Below are 14,219 nucleotides of genomic sequence, written 5' to 3' on the forward strand. Positions count from 1 at the left end.
GAAGCTGTGTTAACAGCTAATTACCTTTTAAATAAGGTGCCCCGAAAGAAAATAGATAAGAGTCATTATGAGTTGTGGAATGGAAGACAACCGTCCTATAAATATTTATGAATGTGGGGGTATCTTGCCAAAGTGTTGGTTCCTGATCCGAAAAGGATTAAGATAAGACCAAAGACTGTTGATTACATATTTATTGGATATGCACAAAACAGCACTGCGTATAGATTTTGTGTGTATGAGTCACACATACCGGAGATACACAAGAACTCGATAATAGAATCGAGAAATGTCTCGTTCTTCGAGCATGTGTTTCTGTATAAGACCCGAGAGGATTCTAGCTCCTCAAAACAAGAAAATGAAATACAAGGCGAAGAAGAAGATGATGATGACGAGGAACCCGTGGAGGTTGAGCCTAGACGGAGCAATAGAGCTCGGATAGAAAAATCCTATGGATCGGATTTTATCACTTTCATGTTTGAGAGTGAGCCCCAAAGTTACTCAGAAGCTGTAGGCTCTTCTGATGGACCTCACTAGAAAGAGGCAATTGCATCTGAGATAGAATCTATCTTGTAAAATCACACTTGGGAACTTGTGGATCTTCCTCCGGGAAGTAAACCACTAGGTTACAAGTGGATCTTCAAGAAGAAAATGAAATCAGATGACACAATAGATAAATATAAGACCAGATTGGTAATTAAAGGATACAAACAACGAGAAGGCCTTGATTACTTCGATACATACTCTCTAGTGTCGAGAATAACTTCCATTAGAGTATTGTTGGCTATTGCCGCTCTATGAAATCTCGAAATACATCAAATGGATGTAAAAACAGTCTTTCTAAATGGGGATTTAGAAGAAGAAATCTACATACACCAACCTAAGGGGTTTTCTGTGCCTAGATAGAAAAACAAGGTCTGTAGATTGGTGAAGTCATTATATGGCTTGAAACAAGCACCAAAGCAGTGGTATGAGAAATTCGATAATGCCATGAAGGAATATGGATTCAAGATCAATGAATGTGATAAATGTGTCTACATGAGAGCCACAAAGAGTGACTATGTCATCTTGTGCCTCTATGTAGATGACATACTTATCATTGACAATAATGATAAGATAATCAAATCCACTAAAGATATGTTGAACTCAAGATTTGACATGAAAGACATGGGTCTTGCTGATGTGATTCTAGAAATCAAAATTCTTAGAACGACAGAAGGACTTGTTCTTAGACAATCTCATTACGTGGACAAGATTCTTGAGAAATTCATCAAGGGTGATACTGCGTTGGCATGAACGCCGATAGATACGAGTCAACATCTATCAAAAAATCGAGATGAAAGTATCTCACAGATAGAGTGCTCTCGAGTGATTGGAAGTCTGATGTACTTGATGAGCTGTACACGACCAGACTTGGCCTACGCAATAAGCAAACTAAGTAGATACACGAGTAATCCCGGCGTTGAGCACTGAAAAGGAATAACAAGAGTACTGAGGTACTTGAGGTATACTCGTGAATATGGACTGCACTATACAAGATATCCTACTGTAATCGAAGAATACAGCGATGCAAGTTGGATATCTGATATAAAAGACTCTAAGTCTACGAGTGGATATGTCTTCACTCTAGTAGGTGCAACCATTTCCTGAAAAACTTCTAAGCAAACCGTAATAACCAGATCAACGATGGAATCTGAGTTTGTAGCTCTTGACAAATGTGGTGAAGAGGTTGAATGACTATGGCAATTCTTAGAAGATATTCCACGATGGTCGAAACCTACGCCGACGATTTGCATACATTGCGATAGTCAATCAGCAATATGTCGGGCACAAAGTCATTTGTATAATGGTAAGTCTAGACATATACGTCGTAGACATAATACCATTAGACAACTACTCTCAACGGGAGTTATCATTGTTGACTATGTGAAGTCAAAAGATAACCTAGCGTATCCGTCAACCAAGAGGTTAAATCGAGAGTTAATTGCAAGCTTATCAAGAGGAATGGACTTGACGTCGTTGTCAGCGATCAGTGCAGGGGACACTCAACCTATGTTGACTGGAGATCCCAAGAAATATGTTCAAAGGGACAACTAATCTACACTGACTAGACACACTATAAGGGGATAATCCAATGAAACAGTGACTAGATCCGGGTAAGTCGATGGGCTTTTAATGATCAAGAAGAGTAGATGGCAACTCTTGAGGGATCACCTATGTGAGAAAGAAGTGGGGTCGCTTCGAAAAAAATTGGAGGCACAATTCTTAAAGCTTCTCACAGAACCAGGTGTGTTCATGGCCAAGAACGAACACACTCATGAGAACTAAATTGTATCAGGGAGAGTCTTGGGTGAGATTTGTCACTGCTTACACAAACGGTCGTATAGTTCAAGGACATCGTGTCTACTATCAGCCAGTAAGTAACCAGATCTTCATAAGGGAAGGTTCAAAGGGTAAAACCTACCTATCCTATACTTGACTCAACTGCTGAATGTTATCACTTACCCTATCTCCATTGATGTGGGGGATTGTTGAATAAGTGAATGGAGAATAAATGAAAAAGGAAAGAGGTTCCATTGTGAATGAGACTTTAGTCCCACATTGAAAGTTTCAAAGCATTTTTTTTTGTTTATATTAATTTACATACATTGAGGATATGAACAAATGCATGAGGAGATGCTCTCTCTCACGCGTGGGTGCGCATCAGGAGGTGCAAATCCAGGGCTCGGATTGCACTGAACCAAGTTGACTCTTGTGCGAGCGCGACCTACGCACACGAATGTCGGACCGATCGGGGAAAAACTTGCTCAAGTGGGACAACCAATTTGCCCGGTCTAGGAAACAGATGACCCTTGTAAGCCTCGAAGCACACGAATGCCTGACCGGTCGGGGCAAAATTTGCTCAAGTGGGACAACCAATTTGCCCGATCTGGGAAACAGACGATCCTTGTAAGCCTCGAAGCACAGTCGGAGGTGGGCAAATCTGTTTCAAGGAAACTGCGACTCTCGCAGGCCTCGGTTAATTTTCCCGGTCGATCTCTTCATCCGCCCGGCCAGCCAATCTACTCGCTAGATCTGGTCTGCCACTCTACAGATCTGGTCTGTCGCTCTGGTCTACTGCCCTGCAGACCTGCCCTGTCGTTCTAGTCTATCGCCTTGCAGACTTGCCCCGCCGCTCTGGTCTACCGCCTTGCTGGCCTACCCTGCTGTTCTGGTCCGTCTATCGCTCTGGTCTACCGCCCTGCAGACCTACCCTGCTGCTCTGGTCTGTCGCTTTGGTCTACCGCTCTGCAGACCTGCCCTGTTGATCTGATCTGCCGTTCTACAAATCTACCCTGCCGATCTAGTCTGTCAATCTGGTCTGTCGCTCTGCATACCTACCCTGTCGATCTGAACTGCCCGCTTAATGAATTAGTTTGTTCTTCTACACGTTACAAAAATCAACCCCTACTGACGGTCTGAGATTATTCGTTCAGGTCATTTCGATTGTAAATTGAATTTAATTCAGTATAACTTAAATTCAACTAATATCTGTAAATTTCCGACGATATATTATTTGCGTCCAACAGTAAGATCAATGGAGTGGCCTTCATTTTTATCGAGTAAAAGATTAAAATTGTAAGGAATTGTGAGCTACGAAAAAGGGATTAGAATAACAGCAGCACAATGTCTATGTCTAGTAATCACTATTGCATTTGCATCGAACTCGCATCAGATGGATCCAGCACTACGATCTTCGGCTGCTTGTTCTGCTTGCGCTTCTTCTCCGATCCACTAGATGCTTCCTTCTCGTCGCTTGAGTCGTCGCCTGTGTCGGAGGAGGCGTCGCTAGCGGCAGGCAGCGACGGTGGCGTGGCGCCGCTCATGGCAGCCTCCGCCGCCGCCACGGCTTCGTCGTCGTGGAGATCGGCGACGCCCAGGAGCAGATCCATCTCGATGTACGTCTTCTCGTTGCCGCTGAGCACCTCGACGTCGTAGTCCGCGCGCGATCTCTCGCGGACGTCGAGCTCCAGTTTGTCGTTGGCTTTAGCGATCACGCCCAGGAAGTCCTTCACTTTGTCCATCACTTGGCTTCGAGGTGCCGCCGCGCCTTTCGCCGCTTTGGCGGTGCGTCCTCGCTTATGCGTCGTGCCGGACACGAGAAGCCTGCGCAGGAGTGGCGGCGCCGATGGCTGGTCCAGGAGCTCCCTGCTGCTCTCCGCCGCCATCGAGAAGAATGAAACGAACCGGTGGGGATCAAGTTCAAAACCTAATTACGAGGCGAATTTAAAGCGGCAGATCGTTTTGGTTTCCGCCTCGGTGAAGTATCAACCGGGCCGAGCGGGGCCCGTCTTTTGACCAGACCGGAACGTAAAAAAACCCATCCTTATATATCTTGACACGTATGAGAAATTTCGAATTACAATTTAAAATTTATGATTTAACACCTTCCTTTCCTTTGAAGGGGAGGTTTTATTGTAACGGTCAAATTTTTATGATCTTCAGATATCCATACTCGGATTTGAATCGTTGAAATAATCGCTCTTTTATGAGTTCGGATCTTGTCTTGAAATTATGTATCATCTCTGGCCCACTTATTTATAAGATAGATCAAATCATATCTTAAAAGATGTTGTACATATCTTAAGGATATCAGGACCGTCTGATCGATAAAAAAGACACGGAAAAATATGATTTTGAGACAAATTAAAGGATCCGAACTACTCTTTTATTTGACATTTTCCTTTAGTTTGCCTCCTGTTCTCATCCATGCTCATCTTCTTGGGCTAGAAGAGTGAGGCCAGCGTGACGATGAGGCTTAAACAGAAACTCCTCTGCTGCCATGATCAGCTGGTTCACCTGTTCATAATATGCTCTGAGCCTGGGCAGTCTGAGCATAATGATGTATTGGAAATTGAACATTAATCTTGAGACATTTTTTATTTATTCATGCATGCTCAGTTCCTAAGAGAAAATGATTTGCATAATTTACCTACTTCGTATTGACTAGAGACGAGTTGACAGGTGCACTGATGATGAACAAATCATCTTTTACCACATTAGGAGAGGATGACCTAGCTCAACTCGATAAGGCCCGAATAACAGCTCATCCATCATGACTAGTTGGTTCACTTGTTCGCCATGTGGTTTAAGCTCAAGTCTCACTCAATCTGCAAATACCGTGCATGATAACTCCAATGAAAAGAAAGAGAGGAACAAAAAGATGAGCTGAGCAAGAAGGGAAAATATAATATCAAGCAATATTGTGAACATGATGAATAAGAAGGAGATAGTAGCATGCTCATCTAAGGTATCTGTTATATGGAGAAAAATAAAACATAGAATCAATTAAAATAGTCATAGAACAATATATAGTATGTAGGGCATGAAAATATTAAATAATATTGTCCATACGGTGAACAAAACCAGAGTAGACAAAAGTGAATATACATATAGCTAGAAAATGCTTTACTAAAGTGCTTTGTAACTTATTTAACGCATTTGTCTTAGGGCATCAACAATGATATATCATTATAACACTCACTACCTCATCAAAAAATATGCGTCCACTATCACATACTCATTATAACAACATTCTTCTTTCACTCATATTCCATTTAATATTAACACTCATTATCTATGGGTCCTACAATCCACTCAATCATCTTAAAATTATATCATAATAAATAAATATATTTTAAATATATTTTAAAATATTTAAATTATCATTATTATTTTTAATAATAATCTTACTTTTAAATATATAATTTTATTATTTTTGAAAAATAATATTAATTTTTTTCATATGTAAAATTTAAAAAAAATATTCACATGGGGTGGGCGAGCCCTGGCCCACCCCATGCATATTTGAACACGCTGAAGGATGTTATAATACTCCTTCACAATGCCAAATTAATGTACAATGTCATTATAATGTCATATTAATGGACGCGTTGCACATGGCCTAAAGAACTTTCCGTTTGAATTTTTGAATTCTATAATAATTTTTACAACGCCCGAAAGTGTTGCAAAGTATATATTAAAATTATAACACTATTAACATAATTTCATATTATGACATAAAATATCAAATTTAGTATTGAACTAATATCTATAAAAAAAATAAAATATATAAATATAAAATTTTATATATTAATCATAGTTAGGCTATATTAACTAAAATATTTGATATTTATATTATAAAACAATATTAAATATTCTTGTTAAAGTTATTAAATTTAAATTTCATCTTAAACTAAACAACTATTGGATTAAATACTGTAATATTATTTAGATACTTATTTTATGAAATTTAAAACAAAGCCAAAATATATGTCATGTTTTACATTTTATTTTATGATTTTTTTTTACGTTTAGTATATTTTATAAAACAAAACAATTTAATTTTGAATAAAAAGTTTAAAGTATTACTTATATATTGTTAATTACTTATGAAAAAGTTGATTATGTTCTTTCAAAGCTAAAACCTTAAATATCATAACAAAATAATGTTTAACTTTGAGTTTATAATCTTTATAATGGTGCAAAGTTTTTCTTTGGCAATCTTTATTTAGATCGGTAAAATTTATTCATTCTTTCATTTTACATTCACCTTCTACACCATTACAATTGATCTCAATAAGACTAATAACATATTATAAATATATACAACTCTAAGAGTTTAACTTTCAAGTATCAAAATATATTGATCTAATAATAATAATAAGTTAACAATTAGTTGCACTCATTTTGCATAAGACTTCAATAGATACTTGATAGTATACCATGGTAAATTACATCTAATATATTATTCTTTAATATATTTAATTTGTTTATTTATTTAGGCATCAACATACTTATAGTCTTATACTACTAATTATTATCATATAGTAAATAATAATAATAATAATAATAATAATAATAATAATAATATATTGGTTATATCATAAAGTCAATTTATTATCTTATTTTAGAATTGTTTAGTATGACTAAAGAAAAGAAAATATTATGAGATTATATTTAATCTACAAGTTTATATAAAAAATAATAAAGAGCAAAAGAAAAAAATAAATAAGTTCATTATTTGATATATAATTATATTTATAGTAATTTTTGTAAGAACACCGCATCCAGCATATACCACGAATCCTCTTGCCCAGTTGCCCTCAAATCCACCAAGCCACACAACTTCTGCCCATGCCACCATTACATTTCTCCCATGATTGTTCGCAGGTCACCCAACACATTAAGTTTTGAACGGGGCTGAGACTCCCTCCCCGCTACAATTTATAAACCGACTTCTAGAATATTCATCCCAAATAAAATTCAAATTTTGATCCTCTTAAATGTTTCCTCTGAATGCTTTAATCAAAGCACAACACGAGATTCCACCGATTTCATTTGACTGTGACGTGAACTTGGTTGTCTGCTCGCTCCTTTCTTTCCTTTTCCACTCCATACTCAATGGTAAGCTTTACAACATATAATAGTCAATCTGCCATCCATTGTGGAACTAGTCATTACCTTAGTTGGGGTTAGAGTTCTTCATAAAATGAAGAAATTACAAGAATTAAAATCAACAATTATATCTTACACATTGCAGTCAGCAATCTTTCTCAAGTGTAAATTGAAATAGTATGGGTTTACATACATGATTGCAAAATTGCAAAAAAAAAAACAAAACAAAAAAGTCAGAGAGAACCTGTATGCAGACAAATTAAATAACGGCAGGTAAATTTTTGTACAGAAGGTACGTCAACTCGGGATAAGTAAAAAGCCCCACAAGGCGAAGTAGTGGGTACCTCTGTGAACCATTTCATTGTTTACCTAAACATCATACCCAGGCATGGCAAACTGTGAAGCAAAGGACTCCACTTGGCTGCGAAGCTCGATGACATCCCTACTGCTCTCGAGGCCCTTCAGGAACTCCTTTTGGATTTTCCCATGCTCCTTCTGAGTGTTATTTGCTATTTGTACAGCCCTCAGGAGAAACTCTGCAATCGTTTCGAAATCTCCCTCTAAGCAACCTCTTGTTGTCATGGCAGGAGTCCCTTCACGATACCAACATCAAGTAGTTACACACCGCATATGCTTAAAATAAATAAAAAAACATAGGATGTCGTAACTCACCTATCCTGACTCCTCCGGGAGAAATAGTACCATTGTCCCCGAATATTGGAGTTTTGTTCACAGAAATGTGGCATGCCTCACAGACCTTCTCAAAAATCTTACCTGCTCAAAAATTAGAATCACTTATCGTTACATGTTTCTAGTAAAGAATCCAATAGAATAAACTCTAAAAATACCATATGTTTGGCACACAGATAATATCTGAATAATTAATAAGTGTTATCTTCATAAATAACCTACTCATGGGGCTCTTTTCTAGAGTGTGATTTCCTCCAAATGAAGTGTGCAACCAAAGGATGCTGGGCCTTGGGTTACTTGCCACGCACGATTTCCTATTTACAATTTCCGTTGGACCGAGCCGATTACTCCACGGGCTAGTCAATAAGGCTAATTGGGTTTATCATTTTTTTTTTTCCTTCTTTTCTAGAGTGTGATGATACACCTAGTTAGCATTGACTAGCTCTGGGGTGACCGGCTCGGTAGGATATCTAGGTTGTCACCTAGGCACTCGCAGTTCGATCCATATTTGTAAGAATTTAGCGCACAACTAAAGGATGTTGGATTTCTAGGGTGCCCGCCGCACGCGCTTCCCGATTTATCCTGATGACCGGTGGAAAATTTCTGTAGGACCAGACCGATCACCCTAAGGGATAGAAGCTAACTGAGTTTATCTTTTTTTTTTTCCTAGAGTGTGATAACTTTGGTAATCATGGCTAAGATGCATGTCAGGAGCTAAACAAATATTAGCATCTAACAAGTATATCAGTCAGATAATGTAAAAATATACTGGGAAATACATCAAGTAGCTAAGTGCCACTGTGATTTCACTCTTAAGTATCCTATAACTGAGAGAACTAGTTACAACGGTGATTATCTGGCCAGGAAATTTCAGTGAAAATATGGCCAGCTGCAACAGTTGTAATCTGTTCTGAGTACAAAGGTGCTAGTTTTGTTACATCTATAAGCCCCTCGAACATTTTTCATTATTCCAATAATGCCCCGTTCTAATCAAGGGGCTTATGAAAAATGAGAAAAAATAGAAATTACAATGATGGAAAAAAAAACAATATAGTAGAACGATTTAGTTGTTAGTTTGCTCCATTAATTTAGAGCAAACGGAAGTAGATAAATGATTTTACAATGACCTTTATATTCAAATGAAGGGCTAGACCTAACTCTCTATCTCCTTATGTTATTAAAAAAAAAAAAAAGGCAGCCCGGTGCACGAAGCTCCCGCCATGCGGGGTCCCGGGAAAGGATCCATTGTACGCAGTCTTACCCTACTTTTTTTGCAAGAGGATATTTACAGGATTCGAACCCGTGACCTTTTTGTCACATGGCAACAATTTTACCGTTGTGCTAAGGCTCCCCCCCCCCCCCCTTCTTATCTTCTTATGTTATTATTAATGTAAATAGATGATATTGTGCTAATTGATTAGTGTAAATAGATTATATTTGAATCTTGAACAGTGAGGAAAAACCACTTGGAAATTAAAGATTTTCAAGTTAAATAACACTAAAACTGAATATATAAAATGTAATTTTAATAAGAAGTAAAGAATCCACTTAATGCAATAGTTAAGACATAATACCTAAGATGGAATAATATGAAATTCCTACAACTTCAGATATTCTAGATTTATCATTTAACAAAAAAACAGAGATTAAAGAAGAATATAATTAATAGGATGAAGAATGAGGATTGAAATAAAGTAGTCTTGAATCTCATATGATCTTTGCATGCCCTTAGGCTAAAAGGGAATTTGCATTAGACTATGGTGTGATGGGTCATACTTTATAGATCAATGTTTGGTTATTAGAAAGAAACATACACGACAAGTTAATAAAGTAGATATGAGAAGGATCTGTGGCCCTAATAAGGTATAGCTAAACAAGTTAAGAAAAAAATATCAGTATCCAAGAGCAATAGGGTCTGGCCCCAATAACTAATAAATAAAAGAAACTATATTGAAATGGCAAGGACATGTTAAAAGGCAACCATATTCTATAGTTAAAAAGAGTTGAATCGAGTAGAGTGAGAACTATAGTGAGTAGAGACAGATTGAAGAAACCATTAGTTAACAAAATGAAAAATAATTTAATTGAAATTGAATATTACTAATGATATAAGTTTGCATAGCACTAAATGGGGAATAAGATTCTTGTAGCTGACTCGAAATAGATAGTTTTTTTTTCAAAAAAAAATAACAAAATTTAAAAGACTATATATTTCCAAGGAATGTAAAAGCCTGTTCTTGTTGCATACCTGTTAAGCCCAAAGTCCTGAGATCCCAAAGGATTAAATGATTGTCTGTACCCCCACTAACCAATCTGCAGTTCCTTCTTAAAAAAGCTGATGCCAACGCTTGAGCATTTTTCTTGACCTGTTGAATATAGGCTTTGTATTCTGGTGTAGCTACTTGCTTTAGAGCTATGGCTAAAGCAGCTATATGGTTATTATGTGGACCCCCTTGAAGTGATGGGAAAACAGAAAAATTTATCCTGTCCTCGTAATCATATCTGTCATTTCCTTCTGTTTGACCAGGAAACAATCCTTGTCTTTTCTGTTTTTTACCTTTTCTGAAGAAAATTATACCACCTCTGGGACCTCTAAGGCCCTTGTGGGTTGTCGAAGTAACAATATCACAGTAATCAAATGGGCTCAAGCATTCCTGAATTCAATTGGGCACACAATGAGTAAAGCTTTTCCATGAATTTAAAGACCATTAAAAAATGATAGTTTCGCTTCAGAAAAAATAAATAGGTCTCAGACATAACAATAATATTGCCCTGTGAAAAAGGTTCAACTATAGATAGTAAAAGATATCAAGACAGTTGTTTCCCATCCAAAAAGAAAAAATGAATACAGTAGCCCAAAACAGAACTTCAAACAGTTATGAAGAGGCTAGAAAGTGCGTTAAATAATTCAGTATGCTAGTAAAATCGGCATTCACCTCTCTTCCTGTCTAAACATGGAAGAAGTCAACCTACACAAAATAAGTCCCATATATGTTTTGATCTATACAAAACCGCTTTTAGCACATCCCAGACTTAGTTGGCACTGTCTATAAAGGATGTCATGATGAGAAAAAGTATATAAATGTAGCACTGTGTATAAAGGATGTCATATGAGAAAAACGTATAAAATGGAGCACTGTGTATAAAGGATGTCATGATGAGAAAAAAGTATATAAATGCAAATTCCATAAATTTGGCCCAATAACTTGAAGAAATGGTAGGAGTCACTGTATCAAGCAAATAGCAATATATAATATATTATCAATTGTGCGAGTTTTGCAACCCAAATATCTATAAAACTAAAGAAATATGCAATAGCAAGTACAGGTAAAAGTAAAGTTGCACTGCACAGGCAAAATAAAAATAAAAAGGGTAATCCCACTACGTAACCACAAGAATGAAAGCTTAACTTTAAGCAATTAACGCACATTATATAACATCCAGTCAACATTGGGACTCATGTAAAACTACAATTCAGTAAAAAATAAATGGGACAAATGACGAGCCTAAATTCTATTCTTAAGAAAATGGCCCTTAAGTGACAATAGATTGAAGGAAAGGATTCACAGAATAATGAAATATCAAAAATTATATTTTTACCAAAATGGCTTACAATAGATTGGAGAAACCTTGTCGTGGAAAACTTGTTTGTGCTAAACTATGAGCAATTAGTTTAGACATGATATGGCATTCAATCATCATTAAGACTCAAAGTACAAGTAGAATTTAATGAAGAAAAAGATAGATACATGGTTTATCTAAAATTCTATTCTTAATAAAATGGCTCTCAAATGACAATAGATTGAAAAAACATTGTCATCTCAAGCCTTTGTGAGAAATAGTGAAGTAAAAGGTAGATGACTGAATTGATAAATCGCACCATATGCCACAAACTGAAAGTAAATTATAAAATAAAAAATAAAAAATAAAAAATAAAAAATAAAAAATAAAAATAAAAACAAAGGGAGAGAAAGAGAGAGGAGAGAACTCAAACCTTAGCAGCCACAAGTCCACTAATGTGAGCCATATCACACATCAAGACTGCTCCACACTTATCTGCAATTTGCCTAAATCGAGCATAATCCCACTCCCTCGGGTATGAGCTCCCACCACAGATCAATATCTTTGGACGGTAATCCATGGCCTTCTCCTCAACTTTATCATAGTCGATATATCCTGTGAGTGGATTTACCTTATATGGCAAACTCTCAAAAAAAATGGAAGCCCCTGATATCTTCTTTCCACTAGGTGCATAGTACCCATGACTAACATGTCCACCAGAAGGCGAATCCAAACCCATAATTCTATCTTTTGGAAGCAGTAGCCCTGTATAGACTGCAAAATTGGCTGAGGTGCACGAGTAAGGCTGGACATTCACCCCCCAGCACTCAGGATCAAGACCAAATGCTGTGAGTGCACGTTCATGGCATAACCGCTCTATCTGATCAATGTACTGGTTCCCGCCATAGTACCTGGCACCAGGGAACCCCTCAGAATACTTGTTGGTCAAATGGCTCCCAAGGGCATCAAGAACCCCGCGGCACACGAAGTTCTCTGATGCGATGAGCTCAATTCCCAGAACCTGCCGCTTCTTCTCCTTCTCCATGATATTGAATATATCCGGATCGGCAACAGACAAGGGCTGGTTCCCCCAAGCACGGACGGCAGCCCTTCTTGTCTCGAGATCGGGTTCCACCTTCGCTTTCTTGGCTGCAGGGAGCACAGAGGTAGAAGAACAAGAAGAGCTCGATTCCCCTCTCCTCGGCCTCTTGATGCACATGGCGTACCCCAAAATCCTGAACTCCTCCTCCTGTTGCTCCTCGTCGGATTCATCCGCTTCGTGCGTCCGCAGGGATCCGTCACGCGAGCTCTCAGGATGCTGGTCGAGGAGCTGCAAGGGGATCGATCGGGGATTGTGGGATGAATCCCGAAGGCCGGAGTCGATATGGAGCGAGATCGAGTCATCCAGGATCGGGCCACGCACCGGCGGCGAAGATGGAAGCGGAGGCGGAGCAGCGTGGAACCCCAGTGAGAGATTTGATTGAGGGTGGGTGAGATCCATGGAGAAACCTTCGGCACGCAGAACAAACGCAAAAAAACACGAACACCGATTTAACAGAAACAACAACAAGAACAGGAACAGGAACAGGAACAGAGGGAGGAGGAGGAGGAGGTGAACGTGGCGAGGAGGCGAGATTCCATCAATGTCGAAGGAGGAGAGCTGGATGCGAGAAGAACCCTAAAACAAGAGAAAAGGGGCGGAAGGAACGAAGGCAGGAGAAGACTGGGGTGATTGTCCTTCTTAATGACAATTACGGGGAGTGAACCTGGACGGGTTTTCGGTTTGGTTGTTGGCGTGAACATGAACTGCAAACACGATGATGTAATATCTCACGATCACGCGCAAATATATTAACCGATTTTGGAGGAGCTCAAAAAAAATCCTCATCGTTCAGAAAAATTTTCAAATTTTTTTTTTCATTTAGTTACTGTTTTTTTTTAAAAGGAATATTTCAGTTATTATATCCTTTGATCTATTATCAAATAACTTCGTCAATTATCTTTTTCTATCTCCAAAATGCTCTATAAATTTATTTTTTAAAATACATTTAAAGTTACAAATTGTAATTAAAATTAAAATTTTAAAATAATTCATAAATTTGTGTTGAAGCGATGACTCTAACAATCACTATTAAATTCTATGCTAACATTAACTATATGATCATTTTCTTATATTTTATCATCATTTATATTTAGTTAAATATACTATTACTCATCTAACTAGATAAATATACTATTACTCATCCAACTCACATGCAAAGGACTGCTACTCATCTAACTCACATGCAAAAACTCATTGTGCTAGATAAAACCTACCTATAATTTATTTCCATTTTAGATCGCATGAGACCATCATAGAGAGCCCCGAAGTGAAAGTAATCACTTTTTTTATTACAATTTATATTTAAATAAATTTTAAAACTATGAATCTTTTTTTAAAAAATCACTATAAGTGTTTTTTCTCTATTTTTCTAATTGTTATACTATATAAATATCTAACTATTCGAACCGATTAATCCTAAAAATGACTGACC

General features: G+C 37.5%; 2 protein-coding genes across 2 annotated transcripts; both read right to left on the minus strand.

Annotated features, from left to right (window-relative positions):
* Nucleotides 1–3,566: 3,566 nt before the first annotated feature.
* LOC122049264 lies at nt 3,567–4,254 on the minus strand. Its single transcript, XM_042610672.1, has one exon. It carries the CDS (start codon nt 4,203–4,205, stop codon nt 3,684–3,686), a length of 522 nt encoding a protein of 173 aa, XP_042466606.1. The 5' UTR covers nt 4,206–4,254; the 3' UTR covers nt 3,567–3,683.
* A 3,292-nt stretch (nt 4,255–7,546) lies between these two features.
* On the minus strand, nt 7,547–13,417 carry LOC122046214 (serine hydroxymethyltransferase 7-like). Its single transcript, XM_042606792.1, has 4 exons — nt 12,119–13,417; nt 10,373–10,778; nt 8,107–8,208; nt 7,547–8,027 (listed from the first exon to the last, which is right to left on the minus strand). Exons 1-4 carry the CDS (start codon nt 13,184–13,186, stop codon nt 7,804–7,806), a joined length of 1,800 nt encoding a protein of 599 aa, XP_042462726.1. The 5' UTR covers nt 13,187–13,417; the 3' UTR covers nt 7,547–7,803.
* Nucleotides 13,418–14,219: the final 802 nt, after the last annotated feature.

This window comes from Zingiber officinale, chromosome 2B (genome assembly GCF_018446385.1).
Source record: "Zingiber officinale cultivar Zhangliang chromosome 2B, Zo_v1.1, whole genome shotgun sequence".
NCBI classification, from domain to species: domain Eukaryota; kingdom Viridiplantae; phylum Streptophyta; class Magnoliopsida; order Zingiberales; family Zingiberaceae; genus Zingiber; species Zingiber officinale.